Source organism: Xiphophorus hellerii, chromosome 19, assembly GCF_003331165.1.
Source record: "Xiphophorus hellerii strain 12219 chromosome 19, Xiphophorus_hellerii-4.1, whole genome shotgun sequence".
In the NCBI taxonomy this organism is placed as follows: domain Eukaryota; kingdom Metazoa; phylum Chordata; class Actinopteri; order Cyprinodontiformes; family Poeciliidae; genus Xiphophorus; species Xiphophorus hellerii.
In genome coordinates this window covers 5293294-5320354 of record NC_045690.1, presented here as the reverse complement: position 1 = coordinate 5320354, position 27061 = coordinate 5293294, and the positions used below count along the sequence as shown (strand labels likewise).

The following is a 27061-nucleotide window of genomic DNA, read 5'->3' as shown; positions in this document are numbered from 1 at the left end:
AATAATAAATAAATAATTAATTGATGTATAATAATGTATATTTGCAGTTTGAACCATTAAATTAAGCTGCTATAACTGTTTTTAGAGAATGTCGCAAGTATTTTGCCAGATCTAAACTGGGGGTTTAAATAAGCTAGAAAAAGAAAACTATAATGAAATTATTAAACATTTTGAACAAAAAAAACCAAAAAAAAACTGAGCTGCAGAATAAACACAACTCACCTGAGCCACAGTCGATGAAATCCAGAGAGTCCAAAGCCACAGTGACTTCACCTTCACCCACACAGGAAGTGTAGAGCAGGGTCACTTGAATCGGTTCATCCATCTGACCAATCACAGCTTTATAAACCTGCCATTCATTCCTGGTCAAAGGATAACAATGAAAGCTTTTTAGTCATTCATTTCTGGAAACTTCTGTAGTTAAAGTTGAAAACATAAAAATACACCTAAGATTTTTTTATTGTCCTGTTTTCAATCAGTTAGGATTACGAACATTTATTATAAATGTTTGTAATTTATAATAAATTAAATTATTATAATAAATAATTCTGTCACATTTATTACGTGACAGAATAATGACAGACAAATGACAGAATAGTAACCTTTCTTAGAGGTTTTCTCAATAGTTTGCTGGAGTCTTTAATAAACAGACATGGAGCAAGAACTGGGAAACTGTCAGAATAATGCTAAAAAAACCCCCGCAGAGAACAATGCAAAAAGGAAGCTACACTGCAAAAAAACAAAATATTACCAAGTATTGTCTAGTTTCTAGTGCAAATATCTTAAGAAACTTTCAATAAGACAAAATCAACTTACAAGTTACTTCTCAGCAAGATATAAGAGCTTAAATAAATCTTTAATATTTATAAAAACGTTCTTCTTGAACTGGCAGATTGTTTTCACTTATAACAAGACAATTTTCCCATGTTACAATTGAAATAATCTGCCAATGTAACCAGTACTTTTTCATAAATATTAAAGAGTTATTGACTTAAAACAAGCTTGTGTCTTGTTGAAAAGTTACTTGTAAGTTAGTTTTCTCTTATTTCAAGTGTATTTGCACAAAAACTAGACCAGAAAAATTTGGTAAAATTGTGTTTTAACAGTTAGAGAATGGAAGAAGTGGAGAATGACATGGGAACCGGAAGAGCTAATCACAGGTGAGTGGAGGCACCTGGGGAAGAGAGCTGGCAGAGGGAAATTAGGAGATGAGCAGCAGCTGCGCTGAGGAACGGAGGAAATATAAACAAAAGGAAAACCCTGAAACTAACAAACAGGAAAAAAAGAAAAGTTTCTCAAAGGAAATAATTTTAAAACTCAAAAAAATGATAATTACAAATGGTCTAATACAAGGAAAAGATTAAATCAACAAGATCAAAACATCCACAACATGATGCTGTCACCACTGTACCTTGTGTGAAGCTTTTTCCACCAAATGCAACACTGATTACCATGAGCAAAAACTTCAAGATTTTTGACCCTGAGTGCATTTTTAAATTGTAAACTGGTTTTTAATGTTGCTTTTTGAGTGACAGCTTCTTCCTCTTTGAGTGCCATTTCAGCCCATGTCAGTGTCTTTTTATTTTGTCCATTTCATTCATGAACAATATGATGTCTGGAAATATTGACCTATTTGAGCAAATGAAAGAGGCACCTTCAGGTTTCTGGAAATTGACATTTTGCCTGATTTCCTTACATTTTTCCATTTACCTCAAATTCTGTGAAATAACATACGTTTAAAAAGTTTCAGTAAGCGACGTCTGCTCACTTCTGTACGACATGAATGACGAGCTGAATAAATGGAAACGCTGTGTGTGGGGGTGTGTGTGTGTGCTTCATAATGAAATTGCAAAGTCCATTACCGCAGAGATATTAATAAAGCCAGCGTACCGACTTACTGTACATGCCCATCCATCCTCTCTTCTGTCCTCACCAATTACATCTAAATAAATCTCCGGCCCACATCCAGAGACACAAATGCTTTTAGCTGGTCTAAAAATGGCTGCACTACAGCATCACATCAATAGGAAATACCTGCCCATGGTTTCCAAACAATACTCAAGGGTCTGTCTGTTGTTCCACAATACGCAGTTCTGCCTCAAATTAAATCTTCATTTTCTTAGCTCTGCTAGCATCTGTTGACCTTGCTCTCTCTGGAGGAATGTCACCTTTCATTGTCTGAATCTGGGCGTTGTTTACTTTTATTTTACTAGAGAAGCACAAAACAAACTAATGAGCTCAGAACAACATTACTGAGACAAAGACAGACTTGTTCATGGCTACCTGTGGGTGTCTGGTCTCCTCTGGTTGAGAACCTCAGAGTGAACGATCAAATCTGACAGAAGAGGTTTGATCGAGACTGTCAGGTTGCCCAAAGTCGGACCGGATTCATAGAGAGCAACCTGCAGAATGCATTGTCTGTTGCTCCCAGGCAAGACCGGACTTATTATTTGGTGCTCACATTTCTCTGCATCAGATGGACTCAGAAGAAGAAAATGCCCTGAAGGGACAAAACAAAGAAGAAGCACTATTATGAAAAACTTTGCATGTATTTGTACTTCCATTTGGATTTCTACGTTGCAAAAATACAAACTTTTACCAAGCATTATGGTCTAGTTTCTAGTGCTCTTGAAATAAGACAAAACTACAAAACTTCTCAGCACGATATGGAAGCTTGTTTTAGATCAGTAATTCCTTAATATTTATGAAACACTCAAAGTAAAAAAAGAGATTTTAATTTTGATGTTTGAGTATCAGCTAATTTAGAGTAACTACACTGAAAAAACACAAAATCTTACCAAGTAATTTTGGTCTTGATTAGTTCAAATATTTAGCATACTTGAAATAAGACTGAACTTAACTATTCAGCAAGTTAAAGGAGCTAATTCTTTAATATTGATGAAAAGGTTTTAGCTTCACTGACAAATTATTTCACTTATAACAAGACATTTTTCCTATAACATAAATAATCTGGCAATGGAACTAGCACTTTTTCATCAATGCTAAGGAATTGTTTACTTAAAATAAGACCCTATGTCTTGCTGAAAATGTATTTATAAGTTAGTTTTGTCTTATTTCAAATGTACTAAGATATTTGCTCTAGAAACTAGACCAAAAATATTTGGTAATATTTTGTGTTTTTGGAGTGTGCTGCTACTTAAAACCGCTTAAATAAACGCACCCAGCTGGTTTTTTGGCATTAATTTCATGCTTTTTTGGCATCTGGAAAATGCTTCAAAAACCTTCCAAATATAATGGCACAAATCAGCAGGCCCAGCCCGTTACCTAGCAACCACAGCGGAACTCTGCCCTGTTACCTAGCAACCCAAGATTTAAAGTGACAAGAGCCCCTAAAACAGCTCATTATGAAATGAGCTCAAATTGAGACTAAAATATAATTATCTAAGAATAATTATGTACACAAATGTAATGAACATGTTAGTCCTATCCTAACATAGGCCACCTTTAAAATATCTTAGATCTCGCATTTGATCAAACTAAAATGAGTGAAATGCAAATCGATAATCCATCAGTGAGTCTCACCATCAGATCGACCCAGAGAGTGATCAATTTCAGGCGTCGTCCTGGCCCTAGTGCCTTTGAGCTGCTGAGGTGAAACCACTGACCAGTCACTGTGAGTGTTGTTGTATGTGAAAGTCCAGTAGCACAACGACTCAAAATCACAAGAGGTAACTGTAACACAATCAGAGGTTAGTCATTATCAGCATAAAACGCTTTGAACAAGCCTTCTATTTTCAGAGAGAAGTGATTATGCAATGAAAAACTGTGGTAAAAACAGAAAATTTATTATTTTCTCCCTGAAACAGAGGATCTAAACCACATGTGTCAAACTCAAGGCCCGGGGGACAAATCTGGCCCACCGTAGCTTCTTATGTGGCCAAATTACATCAATAAGCCCCTCGAGTTTTTCACCAATTTGCAAAATTCACGCAAATTTCACACAAAATAAAAAGAGCCCCACATTTTTTCTGATTTTACTGCAAATTTTTCTCAAAATTGGTCAGAAACATTGGATTTAAATCACTGCTGCCTCAGCCTTACTTGATGTTAAATTATAGTCTGTGATCGATACGGCAGGTGATTAAAAAGTCACATTTAACATCATACATTAACACAAATATCGTAAAAAATACCTTCCAATTTAATTTCTAAATTAAATTTCTAAATCAGAACCACAAAATCTGATTCTAAATGCAAAACTACACAAAAACAATCAAAATCCAGGAGGGACTGATCCCTCCTGGATCTGTGAAAAGATGTTCAATTTTATTTAATTTTAAGAAACACTTATTGAATGATAAAACAAACAGCTATTTATTAATATTTTTAACATTTTAATGGGTTTTATCAATACATTTTGGTACAACTGCCCCTTTAAGAACATCCAGATTATTGATATGGCCCAAAATAAAAATGAGTTTGACTCCCATGATCCAAAGTATCTTTGGGTTTGGTCAACAAGTGACAGTATGATAAAGCAGGAGAGGAACAGAATAATTGAGGCAAAGTCTGTAGTGTTATGGGGAATATTTTGGTATGTTATGCTAAAAACAAATAGTAAAAAAAGATTTTAAAAAACACTTTACAACCCCCAACTGCTAGACAAAAATGTGTTTATTTGAGCCTGTATGTATAATTCTGACCCTGATTGGTTTAGAGAAAATCTACAATAAATTCAAACTGAAGCACACAGGGTTTTTTTTTGTTTTGTTTAAAAAATTTTCTCTCTCTTTCATCATTTAGTTCTGGAAAAAGGAAGATCAAGTTAGTTTGACGTTCGTGCCTCTGATGAGTGAATGTAAACCTTTGACCAAATCCGTAGCTAAAGTAAAAACAGAGAAAAGCACAAAAAGCAGAAGCAGTATCAAAACAGAGGTAAAAATCTATGTTGGCAAAAGCAAAATAACAAATAAAAACAACTTGGTTCAACTCCACGGTGAGTGCAATACTTTAAAACATCAAAACATGTCAAAAACCTCATGATTAACTAATGTTTTACATAAGATGTGCGGTTTCACCCGACTTAAACTCAGTTTATAGCAGCCAGGCAGACAGGTCTGCTGTAAAGCCTGAGTGATTGTGAGTCTGTGGGGGGATGATGAACAGGATCAGAGGGAAGAACTCATTCAAGATGTAATGTGATTAATGAAGAGGAAACAGCCACCATAAAACTAACAACACTAAATCCTTCTAGCTCCAAAAAAAAAACACAGAAATACGAGGCGTATCATTAAACTGTTGCTTCACAGATGCCCTCTGTCAACACTTGAAACGTCCTAAAAATATCCACTCTGGCTGAAAGTGTTTTCTCTCTGCTGAGCAGCTTCTGTGCTGAGTTTTCACTTAAATAAGAACTGAAACATTAACTTTTAATTCAAACCATGCATATTTTATTTGGTTTCTTGTTACTTAATCCCTAGATATGCATTTGGAATTTATTTCAATGTTTTATCTCTTCATTTTATTTATTTATTCTTAGAAATATTTGTGGGTCCCTGAATTTCAGGTCCCTTTTGATTGCATAAGGCACAAAAATGCCCTTCTAAAGGTAATATATTACACTTTTTATTTATTTTTTGATCAAATGTATTGTCATGAAAAGCATTCTTGATTTTTCTGAAATTTTTATTTTCCATTAATGCCAAGTTAAGTTAAAGCCTAAAAAGATTCTGGAGATTTCTCCTCAAATATGCAAAATAGACATTATAAGTATTTGGTTTTTCAGTTTCAAAACTTGATAAAACTTGGATGATCCAAATCCATTTGGTTTTTTACATTTTATTTAGTTTGTGAAAAGTTGCCAAATTATTAAATATACAATATTTATGTTGTAAATAACATTGTAAATTTCACATGTTTGACATTAAATCAGAATAAACTGACAGTAATATCAATAAATTTGAATACATATCCCTATAAGTCCTGTTTTTCAGATTAAAAATACCTTAAAATAACAACATTTAAGCATTTATTAAATACCCTTTTTATCAAGCCCACATTTCTGTAATAAAATGTGATTTGTTTTTTTAATTGATTTGATGTATGATTCTTATTTTAAATGTCATGTTTTCATTGACTGTAAGGGAAAAAAATTCAAAATGAACAGAAATAAAGGCTTTCAAACATCTATCAGTGTGTAAATAATCTATATAATATGCTTTATTTATTGATTAAGTTCTTGAAATAAATGAACTTTTAATAATATTTTAATTCATTGGATGTGTCTGTATGAGAATCTAGTTTCAACACTATCCAAAATATTATGCATGCTGTGGCAAAAAAACATAAAAGACCAAATAAAAATATGCATAAAAAAACAATAAAAACACATTAATTAGAAACAGCAAAAAGTCAATATAACAAAACAATGAAAATTAAAAATATTGATCAAAGAAAATGTAAAATCTACTAATATCAACACAACCAAAGTTACACAAAATAAAACGAGAAAAGACTAAAACAGTGCTGGAGCTCGGGGTCAAAACGCTCACATTCACATTCATATAATTATCTCAAATCATCGTCAAAATATTCAGTTCAACTGTCTGAACACATTAATCTTACTTTGGGTGTCATCCTCCAGGTGAGGCAGAAACTCATCTGAGAAGTTCTCATCAAAGGTGTAAGAAAACGTCTGCCAGGCGTTGCTTACTGTGAAAAGAAAAACAGAGAGGAAGAGACATATTCCACTGTTTTGCTTTGGTTAAAAAGACAAACAACATTCTGCCTGGTTGGAGGAGAAAATACTCAAGTCAGATAAGGACTAAGGAGACGGCGCATTGAAAAACATCATTTATTAGCTAAATATATGCACAAACAGACTGAGCGCAGGGTCAATCTTCCTTCTTCACTTCTTCCATTTCCTGCCAGCAAACAAAACCTTTCATAACCTTCATCTTCAATATTTGTGTATCACTTTATTTTCCTCTGTAAAGTTTTATTCAGATTTCCAGTTTAATTGAAGTTCATTTCAGCTCTGCTTTTTGCAAAAAAAAAAAAGATTTCCAAACTCTTAAAAACTACTGTACTTGGAAGAGTAAAATAATAATCTCACATATACAAGAATAAAAAAATGCTTCAAGAAGTCACATCAAGATTATGAATGTTCTCCAAATGGCCATTAGTGGCTACATATACTGATAAAATTACATATAAAGCTGTTAAAATATGAATAAACAGCTTTCTCTGCATTTTATGAGTACTTGGGTGTCCAAAGTGCGGTCCGAGGGCCATTTGTGGGCCTTGGAATGAGTTTGTGAGACCCCTGAAAAATAGTTCAAATTTGGTCTTGGGCATATGGAGCCAAAGCTGATGATATGGACACTTTTTAAAACTGTTTTAGGGTGAGATTTCCATGGCACGTACACATCTTACAAAATGAATAATTTTTCTTTCCTTAGCAGATGATAGCATGATGTCACACAACAAACATCCAACAACTTTTCACTCAGAAACAAAGGTTTTAAAAGAAAATTCTCATTTTTTACCGCTGGAAATGAACCAAAACCAATTTATAGACCAAGAAAATAGAGAATAATTGACTCAAAAAGTTAAATAAATGTAAGCATTACTGCTAATTTCATACTAATGTTGGTTTCAGTAAAAAAAAAATTTTAAATTACTTTTTCAATTTATTGTTGTGCAGGTAAGGGAGAAAGAATTCACATCAATATGATTTTTGCATGTTTTAATGGAGACTAATTTTGTCCCCTGAAGACTTTCAACTTGGGGATTTTGGCCCTTGATACAAAAGTTTGGACACCACTTTCTTAAAGTTCAATACTATTAAACAATTTTTCATGTTAATGGAGTTTGGCAGAATGTAAAGAAATAGACACACAACTTTTTCTAAAGGCTCTATTTATGTGTCTCTACAGCCTAAAAGGCCAAATAAAAAGTTGAGTTTGAACTAAAACAGACATTTCAATCATTTAATGTGCATAAATAGACATGCAAACTAATCTTGCAGATTCAATCTTTCCTGCTAGACTGGTTAGAATTCCTAAAATTAATATTTTACATGTTGTTTAGCAAATTATATATTATAAACCCTCAAAAATGAGAAAAGCTTTGAGCTGCTGACTGAGAGTGATGGACTGGGCTCTGGACACATGACGTGACTTCGTCATGCTAACTAGCATGACGAATGGACCAAAGAGGACAGAGAGGATTGCATCTCCAGTGCCGTTGCCACTTCAATCTGCCGCTGATCTCTGAATAATAGCATGACTGTTTCTCTGCAGCCTGTAAGGCGAAGGTCAAACAAGTCAAGCAGAACAAACTGAGGTTTTCAAGAACAGCAGTTTTCCTTTTTATCCTAATCGGTTAGAGACGTAAATGATAAGGAGATGAAAGGCGGCCGAGCTATTCATTGACAAATATGGAATGAAAGCTCTCATACAGACTGCTGAATATCTTAAAAATAAACTGGAAAATTTCAAATATCTAAAAAAAAGCAGGATAAACATTGACAGACTTGTATTGCCATAAAACCCTTTAGCAGTGAAGCTGCTCTACAAAGTCTTTCTTTCTAACACTTTCAGTAGAAAAGAAAACACTTTTATACAAAGATATCATTTACAACACCAACAAATGTGATGAGCACTCAAGACTTTTAAAAAGTGAACAAACATCCAGCTCTTTGTTGCTTTCTAAGACCAGAAACACTGTAAAACATTTGAAGGTGGTTTAACTTGAAAATGAAAGTTTACCTGCTGCCTTGGAAATAAAATTAAATCAACAAGAATATTGTTTTGGTTTAAACTCAGAAATTAAAGTTCATAAAGTAGATTTAACAATGAGAGACAAATTGTCTAAACATTTTTTTGTAAGTTCATTAATCTTGAATTGTGAGTTTTAACTTAACCATTTAATTATTTCACAATATGCAAGAAAAATCAGCCCTCATCTACTTAAAGAGCCACATTTCTCTGGTATTTTTACTCACAATATCAAGTTAAAATAACTACGGTACTTATTTTACTTTATAATAATTTAAATTCTTGTTTCGAATTGTGTGAACATTTTTGATCTGATAATGAATTTTATTAAACATCACAGTGAATTCACCTCAGAAACATGTAGTGTGCAAAGGGCATTAAAATAAACACAAGAGTCAGATCAATGTAGCGCACTTCCATATCAGGGTACTAAAACATGCTGCTAAGCATTCTGGGAAATAGTTCCCACTCCTGTCTTTTTCTTCTTTTAAATTTTTAAATGTTAACCTAAAATCTCTACTTTATTCAACTCTTGGATGTTTGACAAAATTAATAAGAAGTTAACAGCACTTACTGCTGTAAGTTTATCTTTTACAAACACACATTTAGGCTCAAAATCTAAAAACTCACTGAATTTATTTGACTTTAAAGAGAAGAAGGCAGTAGACAACTAAATGCAGCTCAAATGTTTTACAGTGAAAGGGTAAAGATTGCAATTATTCGTTTAAAGGTAGAGCTAAAACTAAACAACTTCTAATAATATTCCACTTCCTCGTTCTGTTTGCCATTTGTTCTTTAAAAGGTAAGACAGTCTAAATAGCTTCAACAATTTAATTCAGCCGTGAAAGAACAGATTCACAACCTCTGTGTGTCTCACACATCCAATAATTCATCAAATCCACTTTTTCTACACACGTAAGTGGTAAATAGATACAAACACAAATGTGTTTTCAGCTGAATGATGCAGAAAGAACAGAAAATCAGAAGATCATGCCATGACTGCTCATGTTCCCAGCTAGCTAGCATGTATCTTTTTTCTGCTAAAACATTCATTCATTCATTCATCACTGCAAAAACACAAAATGTTGCTAAGTATTCCTGTTCCAGTTTCTAGTGAAAATATCTTAGTTCACTTGAAATTAGACAAAACCAACCTATAAGTAACTATTCAGCTAGATATAGGAGATTGTTTTCAGTGAATAAATCCTTAAAATTGCAGAAAAAGTACTTGCTTCGTACTAGCTTGTTTAAGCAATCGGCATGTACTACACTGCAAAAACACAAAATCTTACCAAATATTTTTGGATTAGTTTCTAGTTTTAAAATAAGACAAAACTACAAAACATCTCAGCTATAGAGGAGCTTGTTTTAAGTTTATAACTCCTTAATATTGATGAAAAAGTACTTGTTTCGTTGGCAGATTATGTCACTTATAAAGTGCAAAAAAATGTCTTGTAATAAGTTAAATAATCTGCCAATGGAACAAGTACTTTTTATGAATATTAAGGAACTATTTATTGTTGAAAAGTTATTTTTGTCTTACTGTAAGTGTACTAAGATATTTACACTATAAACTAGACATAAAAATTTAGTAAGACTTTGTTTTGATGGGGTTTTCTCAGCTTCAGTTGTATCTTGTTCTGTTATTCTGCATCTATAATGTATGAAGGAGGATTTAAAACATTGTAGATAAAAAAAAAGAATGGTCACAGAGAATACATTTCTACCAAAAAGTTTAGAAAATATAATCTAAACTAGTTCCACTCGTACTTTTTCATAAACACTAAGGAATTATTGCCTTAAACAAGCTCTTATTTCTTGCTAAAAAACTTAATTTTGTCTTATTTCAAGTGTACGAAGATATTTGAGATTTTGTGTTTTTGCAGTGCTGTAATTTTATCATTTTTCACTGCCATTGGTGGGGTTTGTTTTTTAAGGTAACCCATGACTCAAGTCTTAAATGTGAAATGCTTGAATTCCTCTGCTGGAGGCATAAACTGGCCCCCTAAAGAGAGCAAACAATGGCCTTGGACTTGGAGGAGCTCACTCTCCACCCAGCATCTTCACGCTCAAAAGGTCACGAGTAATTTTTTCACCATATAACATCTAAAATCTGTTCCTTTCGCTCATCCTTTCTGCTGACATTTCACGGCCACAGCAGGGCTACTCGCTTTAACTCAGAAAGCAGAGTTTCACCACTCTGATGGAAACCATAAATGATTTCAGACGGCCTATGTTTCAAAGAATTGTTTTTATACTTTCTGCTTGTGGTCCAGATGACTAAAATATTACAGTTCCTGATAGAAAAACAGCAGTTTAGTCCTTAAAGATGAAGAGTTTCAGGATTTTTTTGCCCTCAATCCATTATAAGACACAACCTTACACAAGTTCCACGATTGACCATTAACTTTTTTAATATGAAAAGTAACCAAAAGATGCAAAATAAAGTGTTTCTCAAACTTTTTCAGGCTGTGGACCGCTTACCCCTTTTAAGAAACACCCACGGACCACCTAACTCGAAATTCCCCCCTCAATGACACAAGTAAAATATATCCAATTTGAAATTAAAATATTAGTCTCTTAACTTACTTATTGTTGTCTTCTTTGTTCATCTTAAGAAGGGTGGTGCTGTTTTGTAAATGTGACTAGCCACGACAAAATCACAAATAAGTCTATTTGGGGCGTTTAGTTATTTACAGATTCAGAAACTGTGGATTCTACGCTTTTCATTATTGTCCAATAATATATATATTTTTAAAGTTGATCTTTACTACCAAGTGTTGTGTGAATTAATAACATGTTAGGGATATTTGTAATTTAGAAGCATAACGAGAAAAAAATAGACTTGAGTTGCTTTACCTGAAACAAAAATCCTCTTCTGCACTATTAAATATAAAAATGATCCACCCATTTATATCAATTATATTTATTTTCCGATCGCATGAAAACAACAATAGCTGTTAGCACGTAAGCAAAGCATTGTAAGCAAGCAAAGTAGTACAACAAATAACAGTTCTCACCAACTGAGACTCGGTCATGGCATAGAGCCGTTCAAAAGAATCGAATCGCTCACGAATGACTCACCAATACTCTCAACAAGTATTTCTTGACTTCCTCCAATCATATAATCTTTCAGTTATTTGCTTCCCACCGGTATCTTCAGCTTTACTTTTGAGTGACACGGTTTTAAGCCACTCATCTATTACTTTTTTAAGCTAGCTTTAGCGTCGCCTTTTGAGCTGACGTCACGGCTAATAAACGGTCGTTTACATGCAGTACCTAGCAGACCACTAAGGGGCGCCCACGGACCACAGTTTGAGAAAGACTGCTCTAAATTTTAGCTTGTGTGAAGTTTAGTTGTTCTTTTTGTATCTGTCCGGAAAAATTGGAACAACTCAAAAAAATGCTGGAGAATTTATCCAATCAAAATGTTGGATTCGGACTTTTGGGACAGAAATTGGGCAGTTTTAACCAAATTCGGACCCATTGACCCAGGATATGGTAAAATTAAAAAAAAATACATCATTTAAAAATGTTGACTTCAGGCTCAGTATTCACGGATTCACCTATTGGTGGGCTATTTTTATACATTTGAGTGGAAAATGTGCATATTTGAGGATTTTTCTGTTTAGTTCACTGGATTTCATAGTGAATAATGAGTTTGTTCATTAGCCTTGAAACTATAAAAGAGGTAGCAGAAATTTGTGTCAGTTATGTTCAACACCAAGGAGTTTCTCATTAAAAATATTTTAAAACGCTCTTAAACATAAAGTTAGGCTTAAAATTCTTTATAGTCCTGGCAGATTTAGATTTAAGGTAACTTGTAACCCTGACTTAAATCTGGCAGAGAATATGTGGAGGGAGCTAAAGATTAGGGTGAAGGTACAGAGGCTGTCATTGAAAAACCAGTGCAAACATTCAAAAAGTTGACTGCTTTAATAAGAAAAAACTTTTTTTTTTAAGTATTTTCAACCCACTTCTACAATGTCTTCTTATTTTTGATCAATGCCTGACTCATTTACAATCCGAAACAAACATATTTGTTGAATCAAAGTATGTTTTAAAAACATGAGTGTTAAATTATTTGGTGGCTTTGTGTGTAATTTCACCCACCTAGATTTTATTTATTCAAATATAACGTTTAGTAATCCTGGCTAGCATTTCTTTTCTTTTCAACCGATTCTTTTGAAACTTTAACTGCAGGCTTTGGTCGCTTTAACCCATTTTATTGAAGTTAATCAAACCCCATCATCACCCATGTTGGGTTAAATGAACCCTGATTCAGCAAACATTTGACCCAAGAATCAGCTAACAAAATAACTTTGTGTTGCTTTTCAACCAATAGTTTAGAAAAAAGAAGCTAATCAATAAATATGTAGATTAGCTTATTAGCTTCTGAGGGTAACTGGCTGTTGTCTCTTTATATATACAGACATGTAAGAAACAAACTAAAACATTCACAATTTACTCTTTTGTTACATTGATTGCTGATTATAGAAATCATCTGTAATGAAACTTCATTAACGTTTTAGAAAACGTATGAGTTTCCTCCCCACCACCTTGGACTGGTGATAGCGCACGCTTAGCTCTGGTTATGTCTGTTTTTACAGCTGTAGAAACAAATCTAGAATCCTGAGACTGGTTTTGTTTTGACTCCAAATGTTTGAAGGACCAGCCAGAGAAAATAACTACGCTTGACTCCTTATCCAGCACTACAGACAAAAAAATAGCTTAATCCGTCATTTATGCACCATCACTTTTAATCTAATAACACCATTTCGACATGATTCCTTCACTCAGATGTTATTCTTCAAGGTCAGGGCATGGAGTGTTCTGATAATGAAAGTAATATTCAAAAATTTAGTTTTTAATCACTTTGCTGTATTACTGTGTTTGTGGCTGCAGAACGGACAAACCAACAAAAAATAGGTACAAACTGAAATAATGGACATGTTTTTCTCTGGATGTATTTCATACAATCTGCTTTGTAGATTCAATGTAAAGATAAAGAAAATGGCGGGTCAGCAGTAAAGAGGTTTTGCAATTATTAATGGTTGTTTAAAATATTATTTGTATATTAAGCTGCCTGTAGTAAAATATCTGATGTAATGTGTGCGTTTTTGGCTGACAGCTTTTGGACAGAATGTGATCATGCCTGAATGCATCAAAGAAAAAAATGCTGGACTGGAGCAGAAAATACAGATATGTAAATGCCGTAAGAATTTTAGTACTTTGAAGTATGATTTTTGTCAAAAGTAACCATTTAGAGCAGCGAATTATAGGCAGACATGGCTAACCACAAACTGTATGAAATACATTCTCTGGGTGCCAGTTTGTTAGGTATCCAGGCTGCCATCTCTGGTTGAATTTTATTCTCCTACTTATGAACTCAAATTAAGAATTAGCTATTACTACATATATGTTGTGAGGTCATTATGTTTTACATTTACAGTGATGACTCTGCAGTCATTGTGTGTATTATAAAGTTTGTCATTGTCAGAAAAACAATCATTGTATCTTGGATGTGAATAAAACAAAGGAAACTGGACTGGAGATGCAACAGTAAAGCTATGAATAAGAAGGAGAATAGCTAATTTTACAATACATTTTTCTCATGTTATAGGTGAAATAATCTGCCAGAGGAACTAATATTTTTTTCATCAATATTAAGGAATTATTGACTTAAAACAAGCTCAGATATTTCACTGAATGTTACTCATAACTTACTTGTGACGTGGAGCTCCATAAGAAGGAGCTTCTTAAAGAGACAGACGCCCAATTTCAAGGCGTTAAATTACAAAGTCAAATTTCCTTTAAGTCATGTAGCACTGAAGATAACATAGTCACTTTATTATGCTATAAAATGGCACAATGTGATTGGAAAATACACAATACTGTCCCTTTAAGTTGAGCTGTACTCATGTTCTGATTTAATCTCCACCGTGTCTTTGCTACAGGAGGCCACCCTGACTTCCTGTGTCATCTGTGGTTTATTATTAGCATGACAGCAAACATATTGAACACAACCACGTCTAGACGGTGGTTGGACTTAATCTGTTATAATCTGTGTCTACCAGATTCACCAGCTCTTCCCAGTCTGTGGTTTCCCACATGGAGTGTGTGGGAACTGGTTGTGTTCCACTGTGGCTGCATGTAGACCAGGGGTCTCAAACTCCAGTCCTCGAGGGCCGCAGTCCTGCAACTTTTAGATGTGCCTCTGCTGCACCACACCTGAACAGAATAATTAGGTCATTAAGGCTCTGGAAAACTGGTCTACACAAGGAGGAGGTCATTAAGTCATTTCATTCCAGTGTTTTGTACCTGTGGCACATGTAAAAACTGCAGGACTGCGGCCCTCGAGGCCTGGAGTTTGAGACCCCTGATGTAGACACACCTGGTATGCATATAACAAATCTCTCTGTTCCCTATGGGGCAGGAGAGGAGTCCAGAGCAACATAATTGAATTTACCAGAAATTTTAAAGAAAGCCGCAGGTTTTTAAATCTGCTGCCCTGCCGTGAGTGTGTATATGTTCTCACAGGGAGTCTGCGTCAGTATGTAAACACAGATGGAAATAATGCTGCTGAACTTCTTTGGGAGATATTTTTACGATTGTGGAATGATACAACAGATGCCATAAATAGTCGATTTAATAAATAAATGTAAGAAATATATGCCAAATTCAATTCAGTTTATGTAATTTTAAAAGGTACTTAGCCCAGAAGGGTTAATTAAGACAAAAAAGCAAATTTTTCTTCTGTTTCTTTGAATTGTAGCTGAAAGAGATGCAAAAATATGTGCATTTGTCCTTTCTGCTACCTGTTACACAGCTTTACAATTTCATTACCACTCCTAGCTGTGTGTCCTGAATGAGCGGGACATTTCAGCATATAGTGTAGAAAATAACGTTCAGTTTTTAGAAATCTTTGTTTTGCCTTGTGACAAAAAGGTCTTACATACCGTTTTGTAAAACTAAGAAATTAAAATCCAATGCAAGCAGGAACGAATGCACAACAAGATGCACTAAATGCACAACAAGATGCACTAAATGCACAACAAGATGCATTTTCTTCTCAGGTAGAACATTTACAGCTGTGCTGAGAGCGTGTCGTAACCCTCATCACCTTCATTCAAGCGTGAGTCACTCTGTGGGTCAGTTCATGGTGTTTATTCCCCTGAAGCAAAATTCCTGAGTGGACTAGAGCTGTAATTTTGTGTAATCATAAAATCTGTTCCTGTCAGATCTGAAAAGAAAATGCAACAAACCTTGAGAGTAGAAGACGAAGAAAAGTGAATAGTTTGACAGGTAAAACAGAGGTGATGCTCCACACTAATTAATTTTGAATATGAATTTTAAGGAGTATGCTTGGTGAAGTAATTCACCTACAGTACTCACAGCACTTCAGCCCGAATACATTTTCAAATTTGTTTCTTACTATAGACATTATGCAAGATGTTCAGAATATGTGGCAGTGTGCACCACTTTCAAAAAGCATCTGTCTTTGTACCAATTTATTGGCCCGATTACTACCAGACCTATTTAATAATGATAGTTAAAAAACATAAAAATAAAACCTGTTTGACACCATAAATATATCTAAAACAAACTCCTTATTTTTCAATCAAAAGTTGCTGATATCTAGCAGTTTTGTGACTTCAGAAAACCACCGTTGAGGCATTTCCATAATTTCCCTATAATTTCACAAATCAGAATTACGAAAAATAAATTAGATTAATGAAAAGAGGGCAATTTTGAAAATAAAAATTTGTTTTTTTTTTATGTTTTTGTGCTAGCAAAACATAAACATAAACATTTTCAGATGTATTAAAGTGAGTTTAATTTGCAAAACTGCAAATGAAAACCTTTTTTTGCACCACACGAGTCGTAATCAACAACAGGATGTTACTACTGGTGGAAACGACAAAGAAGACAACAGGAAGTGGTAGGATGATGGCACTGCATATTTTTTAATGACTTCATGCATGAACAAACTTATTCCCCTGTGATTTTAATTGCTTTTCTTATTTAATGTATACATTACAATCACAAAACTGTGTTTTTTCAACACAAAGTTTTGCACACATTGGCAAGTAAAATGAATAATCAAATTTTACTGAAGTTCTCAAAATGTTTTTTGCAGGGAAAAAAGAAAAACGTTACTCTTTAGCATCACATATGATTTCATCTCACAGATTCAGCTTAAAAAGGGTGATAAGGCATTGCAGTGATTGGTCAGAAAGGAACAACACTTGCCTCTGGTAAGGTCAAAGTTCAGGATTTGACATCTAGAATTCCTGTCAAAATCACTGCAGACCAAAATCACACAAACTCCATTCCACATGGGCCAACACGGAGGACTAATGAGACAAAAGTGAAAAAGTTAATGTAGATTCATGGATAACAATGTGTCTTTTTGAGTGGGAAAATAAAAGTATGGTACGAATTTTAGGAAATCTAGGACATCTCACTTATCACATAACAGATTTAGGCTCCAAGCCCACAAGCAACTCTGCAGGGAAAAGCAAGTATAGACAGTAGGTGGATGGATGTTGTTAATAAAGGATTATATAAGGGTCTTATAAGTTGAAATTTCTGTGTAGGAGAACTGAAAGCATCTTTTCAGCTTGAAAGGCCTCGACAACACTGATGGCATTAAACGGAAAGGTCACTATCAGTAATTATGTTCCTGAGATGGAGAGTCGGTGCGTAATGCCGCTATCTTCATCCACTCCCCAAACGTCTTCCTCAGTGATGTCAGCGTCACCCACACGGGAAAACTAATAGCACCCATCACATGACGGCGGAAAATTGACCTTTTCTGAGCTCCATCTGATGCCAAAACTAAAGCTAAACTTAATATTCAATAAAATGCAACTTGCTCTAAATTACATTAAATTACTAAGTTACTGAGAGAAGAAGTCCAGAAATGCATTTTTCATAATGTACTGATGATTGATACAAGAATTCAGCCAATTATATGGCTGAGTCCTTTTAACATTCCTGCTGTGTCTCTAAGCTTGGTGTATTTATTTGTCTTCTGCCCAGGAAAGGCTCTTCTTACTTAGTGTCTCAATAGACTTTTGCATGAGGACTTCCAGATAGTCGCCTTACAGTAAAGCATCATTTGTGTTCATTACTTGAAATAAAATCTTCATTTGTCAGGTTTTATAGGGGGAGTTTATGGAGGAAACCTAAAACTGGTTTGATGCTTATCCAAATAAAAAGTAAAAACCAGACAAGGTTTTATCAGATGGTTAATTCCCAGTTCATTCTTTTTCCATCACTCAGATATATTTTGAAAGCTTCAACCGTTTGAACTCATCTCGTCTGTTCAACAAATACGAACGTACATACCAGCACGCACATGAACCATAAATATACTTTGCATCTTCAATTTTCTGTCAGTCAACTGCAGACTTGTTAGTAATTAAAGGCATTCAAACACAACCACACAAACTGAGAAATCCACAAAATGCTCTTAAGCCGTCCTTAACGAGGTCGCTCACACAACGTGGGAATGATTACTGACAGCTTTTGTTAAGTCGGGAGGACACAAAGTTCTTGGCTTCTGCTCACACTTAATTTATGGACCTGCAGACCTCCAACTTTTATATATTGTTTAGCTGCAGAGGATTATCAGTAAAGTCCCACTCGTAAAACATTTTATTACTAGTTTCGGCTCAGTTTAGCTCTCTTATCTTCAGCTCTTTTGCTTTGGTTTTCTACATGCTGCACAGTGAAAATGAACACATCAGATTTGACCTTTAACCTACAAAGTTTTGTTCACCCACATATGAACTGAACTGTCAGTTTTTAAACCATAGGGAATTAAAACTGCCCATCTTTTTATAACAACTTCTGGAACAGCTTTCCATATTGTTTTGTATGGATGTAGGTTAATATATGCTCAAGTTGACTTCTGAAAGTCCTGAACCCATTAATTTATGGTTAGTGGTTGAAAACAAGCTAATAAGGGATTAGCCAACCCATTTAAAAGACATCCAAAACAACTGCCAGCATGCCCACATCTGGCTAACAAAGGCAGTTTACCCTAAAAGCAGACCATAAGATGCTGAAGAAAGTCTAAGGCTCATACAGTGTCATTTTTAGGAGTGTATTTACAGAAACGTATATTTATAAGGTTAACTTTCACAGCATGTTTGAAAGAAGGAAACTTTTGCTCCACAAAAACATAAAGATCAGTCTTAAAGGTGTCCTACGATGCTTCATTGAACAGATTAGGGTAGGTCTATTGACTATACAAAACATGCTTATTACATGTTTTTTGTCACAAAACCATTCTTAGACAAAAATTTACTGTACAGTTTTGTCTATTTTGAGCTATTTCAGGGCATCTTGTAACTTTAAATCCAGATAAGCGGCTGTTGGCCACGCCCCCAAATCAATGTTTAAACTTGCACGTGAAAATGGCTGCAAGCAATTATACAACTGTACATGTTTGAATAGCAGAAGTGGAGCCTCCTGCACAAGCAAGAAGAATGCAGCAAGTGGTTTCTGGATGGCAAGTCAACAACAAAACACGTGTCTTTTCCAGCAGCCATTGTACAGCGGTAAAACCAGCTGACCAAATTTGATGGAGCTCCACTTGGGTTGCTAGGTCACGGCTTTGCTGGGGTTACTAAGCAACAGTGCAGTGTCTGCTGATTTGTGACGTTACATTCTGGAGGTTTTGAAATGGCTCATTTTCCAGACACCAAAAAACATAAATGTTTTGCCAAAAACCAGCTGGGCTTTTTCTACTGCTGTTTTTAGAAGCAGTAGAAACACAAATGGAAGTACAAAAACGTGCAAGATGTTAATTTTGCCAGAAAAAAGACGACAAATACAGCCTTTAGCTTTATCCATATGAAAAACTGGAGGTGAAATCTTCATGGTTTGGGAAGCTTTGGATGTTACCACCATAAGATCCACCAAGTATTTGAGAAAAATGTGAAATCATCTGCAAGAAAATTAAAGCTAAGACTCAACTCTGCAACCTGACAGAGATGGATGACATAGAAGTAGATAAATCAAGAACTTGGTGGGAAAAAAGAAAGTCCTGGACAAAGATAAAGCCCAGATCTTTATCTCACTAAGATGCTGTGGAGTGACTTGAAACAGGCTGTAAATTCAAGAAACTCCTCAAACATCTTATAGCTAAGAGCAAAGAGAAAAGGGAAACTTTCTGAAGATCAATGTTAAAGCCTGAAAGAAGCATCTTCCTGATGGGCTTTCAAAAAAGCGATAAAACACATTTTTAATCCTCCAGTGCAAAGAGAAATTATTTATCCCTCCGATTGCTTTTAAAACCGAGACTGATTGTTTACAACCTCAAAAAACGTTAGAGCAAAAGACATAAAGATTTTTGAAGTTTATACATGCTTTAGACACTTTTTGAAACTAGAAATTTGCTTTACAGAAACTTCTACAGCCTCAGAAAATAAAATGCATTTAGTTCACATTAATGCAATAAAACCTCAAAAATTCCCCAACAGTTGGTTCCATGAGAAACTACTACAATTCAATAAGTATTATAGAAATATCCTCTAGTAATTCAATTTAAATATTTATCTCCCAGGTTACAAAAACTGTTCTCTGAAGATTTCAAGATCTGATTGATTCCCGTAACACTTTCAAAATGGAGGCTCACATTTTCCTCTAGTTGGATCTTACATTTTTAGTTACTACTGCTGATTAAAAGCCTGTTAAACTCACTTTCAACACTAAAAACTTGCTTCTTTTTGGAAGAGTGACATATTTTCTCACAACATATCAAAAATCAATCACTGACTTTATTAATTAAAAAATAACACACAAAACTAAAGCTTTTTTTTGCATTGAGCGATCGCTATCAAGATTGGGAAACTCTTGTAGATTTCTCTGTTATTATTATCAATATTATTATTCAGACTAACAGATATTCTCTAAAGTCAACTGATTCGTTATATTATAAACAATCACTCATCTGAAGGACTACACTGACTACAGCGTTTAGTACTCAAAATATTAAATAAAAGGACTAAATTTTAAGATTTATTTAGTTTATTGCTCTCTGAGGACTCTAAGGAAAGAGGTTTGTTTTTAAGTTTTGCCTTTAATCTGAGGTTTGACAATAAAATGAAGAATAAATTCAAAGTCTCCACCTATGATTCGACAGCTAATAAAACCAGAACCACCAGGGACAGAATTGGAAAAAGTACCAGATACTTGTTTACTTCCTCCATGACTTATTGTGCATTGAAAATTGAAACCAGGTGATATTTAAAGCAAAAATCTCAGGTGTTGAGCAAAACAAAAAAACTACATCAATTGAACCTTTTAGGATAAGTAAGGAAAGAGTTTTGTGCACAAAAGGAAAGTTTTATAAATCCCATTGCGCTTATAAGACTTTATAAAAAAAGTAGTATTTTAACTAATCAAGATATTAAGTCATTTTTTGAGTGTATTTAAGAATTGTGTCAACATCAAATATTTGCTCAATTTTGAAGCTAGATTTATGTTATCCTATAAATGGTTGGCTAAATACGCAGTTTTATTATGTTTTCCACTTTTACATAAAAGCTTTACAGTGTACTAAAAATGTGGTGTTTTTTTCACCTCCAAATCCAATATGGCTGCCTTAAAAAGAGATAAATTAAGTTAAAAAAAAAGTTTATTTGTAGTGCCTAACTACAACAGTTTGAAAAGGAATGATTTAGACAAATGTATAGTACATGATGCAAACAAACAAACAAAAAGAAAAAGAAAAACTGCAACCGGAGTTATTGGGGAAGGAGACATCAGGAGGGGGTGATCAGCCAATCAGAGGCAGAAGTGAGTTAATATTAGAACTGTGTCATTTTGAATGCAGAGTGGAAAGATTTATTCTATTAATTTTAATAATTGTTTTATAACAAGCTTCTTAGACTAGAGAGAGACTAACAAGGTCAGTCTATTACTCTTCAGAGGGCAACTGCATAATTTTCACATTAAAGGTTTCATTCTAATGAATAAAATTCTTTTTTTTTTAAAGTAAACACACAAAGTTACAACTAATCACTGACTATTTCAATACTTTCCAAGTTGCTGTTGCTGAGCTTGGTAGAACATTTAACAGAACATTAACCTGCAGTGACAGGCAATGAACTAAGCTTATAAAGATTAAGCATAAACGGTAAAATTTATTGTTTTTGTGCACATTTTATATTTGACTATCTGTATTCTCTTTATACATATATAAAAACCTTATTTCCCTTGTATGTTTAAATATCTTCACTGAGCGAAGTGGCGCAAAAGTCAAATTTCTTGTTATTGCACAGAAAGCTGATTCTGATTGTTTTCATCTAAAATAAAACCAGCTTCAAAATGATTGTGCCCAACGTTTTATGATTAAAATAGAAAAATGGTATGTGGAAATATTTCTTTTTTCCAATCACTTTCTGGTGAACTAAATCAAATTTAAACTTATTTTTGTTCTTGAACGCCACCTTTTTGGGAGAATAGAGGTTTAAAAGTACAAATGTTTTACACCAAAGTGTAAATGAATTATTAGATATTTTCCACTCTGATTCATTAAATGTAGGATGTTTTTGTACTTTCTAACTGATTCTGGGCTGCCATAAAGTGTGTTGGTGACATAATTGGATCTTTGTTAAGGTTTTCAGTTAATTTCAAAACAATCCATCAAGATTTTTTACTTATTTTTTTGCACACAAAAACAGTTTTACTATTGTTTGCAGCCAGATGCACATCTAAAGACGCCTTCATGCGCTGTGAATCAGGCTTCCAGCATTTAACAATTAAGCCCCATGATTCAATTTATAGTTTAATTGGTTGCAGCTTGGCTCCATTTAACTGGTTTACTGTAAAAGACGCACAAACATGTCACCCTTTCACAGAAAAAAGTTTTTTAAAACATACCATTCAGTTTTCTCCGACAAGAAAATATAAAAACAAGGCTTTGAAAGCAATGTCCTTGACATTTATAGAACATATAAATTCAATATTACCACAATTCAGCAGACATAAAGGAAAAAAACATGTGATTTTGATATAATTGGTATTTTGAGCAATTATTAAGGAAAAAAAAGGAAAATAACCAAAACCTGCATTCATATATATATATATATATATATATTATTAAAACTTCATTTGTTTATCATTTTTAGTCAAAGTTTTTAAGAGCCACGTTGCAGGTTGTAGACCCCTGTTATACAATAACTAACAACTTGAGTGACTTATTCAAAATGCATTTACCCAATTAGAAATCTCTTGTCACTGGAAATTTCTAAGTAAACTAAATGCATGTACTAAATTCACATCTAATGCACACATTATCATGAAGCTCAACAGCACTTCTAAACCGTGAACCCATTATTCTGTGGAACAAACAGGAAAATGGAAAAAGCACGGAATCAGAAACTTGGTGAATTTTCTGACCTGCAGAGTCGCAGTTCATCCTCACCATGACTCACCACTTTACTGCAGTTAAGTGGAATCAGCTGTCCAGCGACTTCAGAGAGATTACTGCTGACAGTGTGCTAATTTAATGCTTCCTGAAATATGGGGAAAATTAAAAACACAAGGATGAGTAGGTAACGGTTGCTTTGAGTGTTGTTTGTTCTCTTCCTCCATCAGAACTGTTCTGACATGTTGTTGTTTTTGCACTCTGACGAGATCTCCACCCTCTTATTTGGAAACGATCTGTGCAGACAGAAAGGACATGTTTCGTATTTCAAACTAATAGTTGGCAAGAGATGTTACTAAGAGATACACTCTACAGCCAAAAGTATTCGCTGACCTGCCTTGACTCACATATGAAGTTAAGTGACCTCCCATTCTTAATCCATGGGGTTTATTCAGTATGACATTGGTCCACCCTTTGCAGCTTGAACAGCTTTTACTCTTCTGGGAAGGCTCTCCATAAGGTTTAGGAGTGTTTATAGGGATTTGTAACCATTCTTCCAGAAGCACATTTGTGAAGTCACACACTGATGTTGGATGAGAAGGTCTGGCTCTCAGTCTCTGCTCTAATTCAACTTAAAGGTGTTGAGGTCAGGACTCTGTGGAGGCCAGTCAAGTTCATCCACACCAGTCTCTACCATCCGTGTCTTTATAAACCTTGCTTTGTGCACTGGTGAACAGCCATGTTGGAAAAGGAAGCAATTAGCTCCAAACTCTTCCCACAAAGTAGGGAGCTTGGAATCGTCCAAATTGTCCTGGTATGCTGAAGCATTCAGAGTTCCTTTCACTTGAACTAAGGGGCAAAGCCCAGCTCCTGAAAAACAAGCCCACAGCATAACCCCCCCTCCACCAAACTTTACACTTGGCACAATGCAGTCCGGCAAGCACCGCTCTCCTGACTCAAACCCAGACTCATCCATTAGATTGCCAGATGGAGAACGCGCCTCCACTGTTCTAGAATCTAGTGGCGCCGTACTTTACACCACAGCATCTGACGCTTTGCATTGACCTTGGTGATGTCTGGTTGGATGCAGCTGCTCCACCATGGAGCTTCCATTCCACGAAGCGCTCTGCGCTCTGTTCTGGAGCTAATCTGAAGGCCACATTACGTTTGGAGGTCTGTAGTGATCGACAGCAGAACGTTAGTGACCTCTTTGCACTATGCACGTCAGCATCCGCTGACCCCGCTCCATCAGTCTACGTGGGCGACCACTTCGTGGCTGAGTTGCTGTCGTTCCCAAACATTTCCATTTTCTCTCTCATACTACAGCTGACAGTTGACTGTGGAATATTTAGGAGCGAGGAAATTTCACGACAGGATTTGCACAGGTGGCATCCTATCACATGGAAGTGATTGGAACGCCTGATTCCAATAATTTGGATGGGTGAGCAAATACTTTTAGCAATATAGTGAATGTTACATGAGGACAGGAATATATATATGGAATCAGCCTTTAAAACCATTGTTTTCCTAAATTAAGTTTGTCAAAATGTATTTTAAAATATGAAAACTGAACCACAGGTAAGCTGTTTTCTATATAATTTGTCTGACACAAGTTACTCGCTTTTCATGGGTTATGATAATTTTTTATGTCCAAGGTTGTGATATAGTGGTTGCAGTTGAAGTTCACATTTCTGAGAGTAAAACAAGTGAAATTCAGCTTTTGTCGTAAATTGTACCATAAGTGTTGTGTTATAAAGACAGATGATGTTAAGTACAACAGGTTTTCAGCCAAAAAAACTAAATTATGATGTCCATTGTGTGAGATTTAGGTGTTTATTCTGGTGTAGGCCGTATTTCTTTTATTTATTGTAACTTGGAGCAGTCTGCACACATTTTTGAAGTTTGTTGCTCTCAAAGAATGGTTGAAATACAAATATAATCAATCAGACTATTTATGTAGCACTTTTTATACTAAAAAAAATGCAAAGAGCGTTAAAAATAAAAGTAAAAAACAACGATAGCCCAACATAGACACCATCATTTGAGGAAACATTTTAAATCCAATGAAAAACTTTCTAATCCACTAACAGGAGGAAGCACTTCTTACTTTATGAACTGACAGCTCCTCCCCCTTTTTCTACTGCCGTTTGAAACTATCGTATGTATTAGGATTAGCTCTGTGTTTTCTTTACAAATATTACATTTTAGTATATATATTTTAGACATATTTAATAATATAGTGTTTCATTAGTAGTCAGTAAATGCATTTGCTCTCCTACCTCAGTTAAAACATCTATCTATAACTTTTTGCAATTTCAACAGACGTTTTCTCAATCCACCCATATTTCTCAAAACTAAACAGATTTATCCACGCTCTAAGTTCTTCGTGACTCGGTTTTATTCGTTTTCTGCATATTGCTGACAAAAAGACAAACGGTGAAATAAAAAAGCAACAATCCACATGCCGCGCGGAGTAAAAAGCAGATCCTATGGTTATTGTAACGTCCATTTTAATGTACAGACACACAATTCTGCTCTCATCCTGAAAGAAACCACACACAAATATCTTAAAGATAAATAACACATGCCATCTGTTTTACTTTTAAAAGTTCACCAAGCAGCCTAAATGAATCCAGCTCTGAAGGCCGACATGCTGGAATGGAGCACGGCGGTTTAATTACGGTTTTCCAACGGGAGCCTTCAAGGTACAGTTTCATCAGTTATGGTCACTCCTAGAGTTCACAATGTTTATCTAGATAATTATAATCCACTGGGGGCTGCCGCTCGGCATGCATGTGCAGCATTAGACAGCGCCAAACATTTAATTAAGAAGCTCCACAGCAACCAGTGGGTTTAAAATAAACACCTGCAGCATTTGAGATGTCTGCGTGATTCAGACGGGAAAAATTTACATACAGCCATTGTGCTGCATAAAAGATGATTCTTCATTACAGATTTTTTTTGTCACATTTAAAATGTTTCAGGTCATCAAACTAATTTAGTACCAGATAGGAATAAGCTGAGTAAGTACACCAAACTTTATTATCAAAGCACTGCAAAAATAGAAAATTGTACCAAGTATTTTTGGTGCAGTTTCTAGTGCAAATATCTTAGCACACTCACATTAAGATAAAACTAACGTGAAAATAAGTTTTCAGCACAAAATGGGAGCTAGTTTTAAGTCAACAATTCCTTAATATTTACTTTAAACAAGTTCTAGTTCCACTGGCAGATTATATTACTCATAATAAAGAAATTTTCCCCACGTTACAAGTTACACAATCTGCCAGGAAAGCTAGCGTTTTATCCTTCTGTTGTCATGTGATCAACAACAGGATGTTATTACAGGCGTAAAAAATGAAGAAGACAAACAGAAAAGGAGGATGAAGTCGTGGCATGTTTTTATTGACTTATTGCATAAACAAACTTATTCACGCTTGATTTTAATTGTGTTTCTTATTTAATGGGAAAACCGCAATTATTAATTTGTGTGTGTGGGGGGGTACATTAGCGGAATATCAACAACGTTTTGTGACATTTGTACTGGAAAGTTAGCTAATGATATAAAGCACATAAGAAAGTTTGCTTCTTAAATTTGACTGTTTCACAAAATTCATCCAAAATGATTTAAAAGACTAACTACCTATCATAAACATTATTCTAACCCTTTTTGTTTTATTTACTCTGATTATCTAGATCCCGGTAATACGGGACGAACATTTCTAAGCTAATACTTTTTCACACAACTGTACATTAGAATATTTTTTATTCTCAAGGCCCAATAGAAAAAAACTAATCAATGCATTTCAGTCGACGCCGTTGAACAATCGTGACATTGTTTACTTCCTCTGTCTGTCCTATTTTCCTCAATTATGCTTTTCTTGCCCCCAGTTGCTCACACTTACTAAAAGGCAGAAAACATCTTGAAGTCACA

The 27061-nt window shown here is 34.7% G+C and overlaps 1 protein-coding gene across 1 annotated transcript in view; it reads right to left on the bottom strand.

Annotated features, from left to right (window-relative positions):
• The window catches only part of ltk (leukocyte receptor tyrosine kinase), a 51494-nt gene extending 39715 nt beyond the window's left edge, over positions 1-11779 (bottom strand). Inside the window, exons 1-5 of the mRNA XM_032547625.1 lie at positions 11762-11779; positions 6586-6718; positions 3544-3693; positions 2284-2500; positions 223-362 (exon numbers count right to left, since the gene is read on the bottom strand). Of these exons, the coding sequence (XP_032403516.1) occupies positions 223-362; positions 2284-2500; positions 3544-3693; positions 6586-6718; positions 11762-11779 (658 nt within the window). The remainder of the gene's footprint in view (positions 1-222; positions 363-2283; positions 2501-3543; positions 3694-6585; positions 6719-11761) is intronic.
• Positions 11780-27061: the final 15282 nt, after the last annotated feature.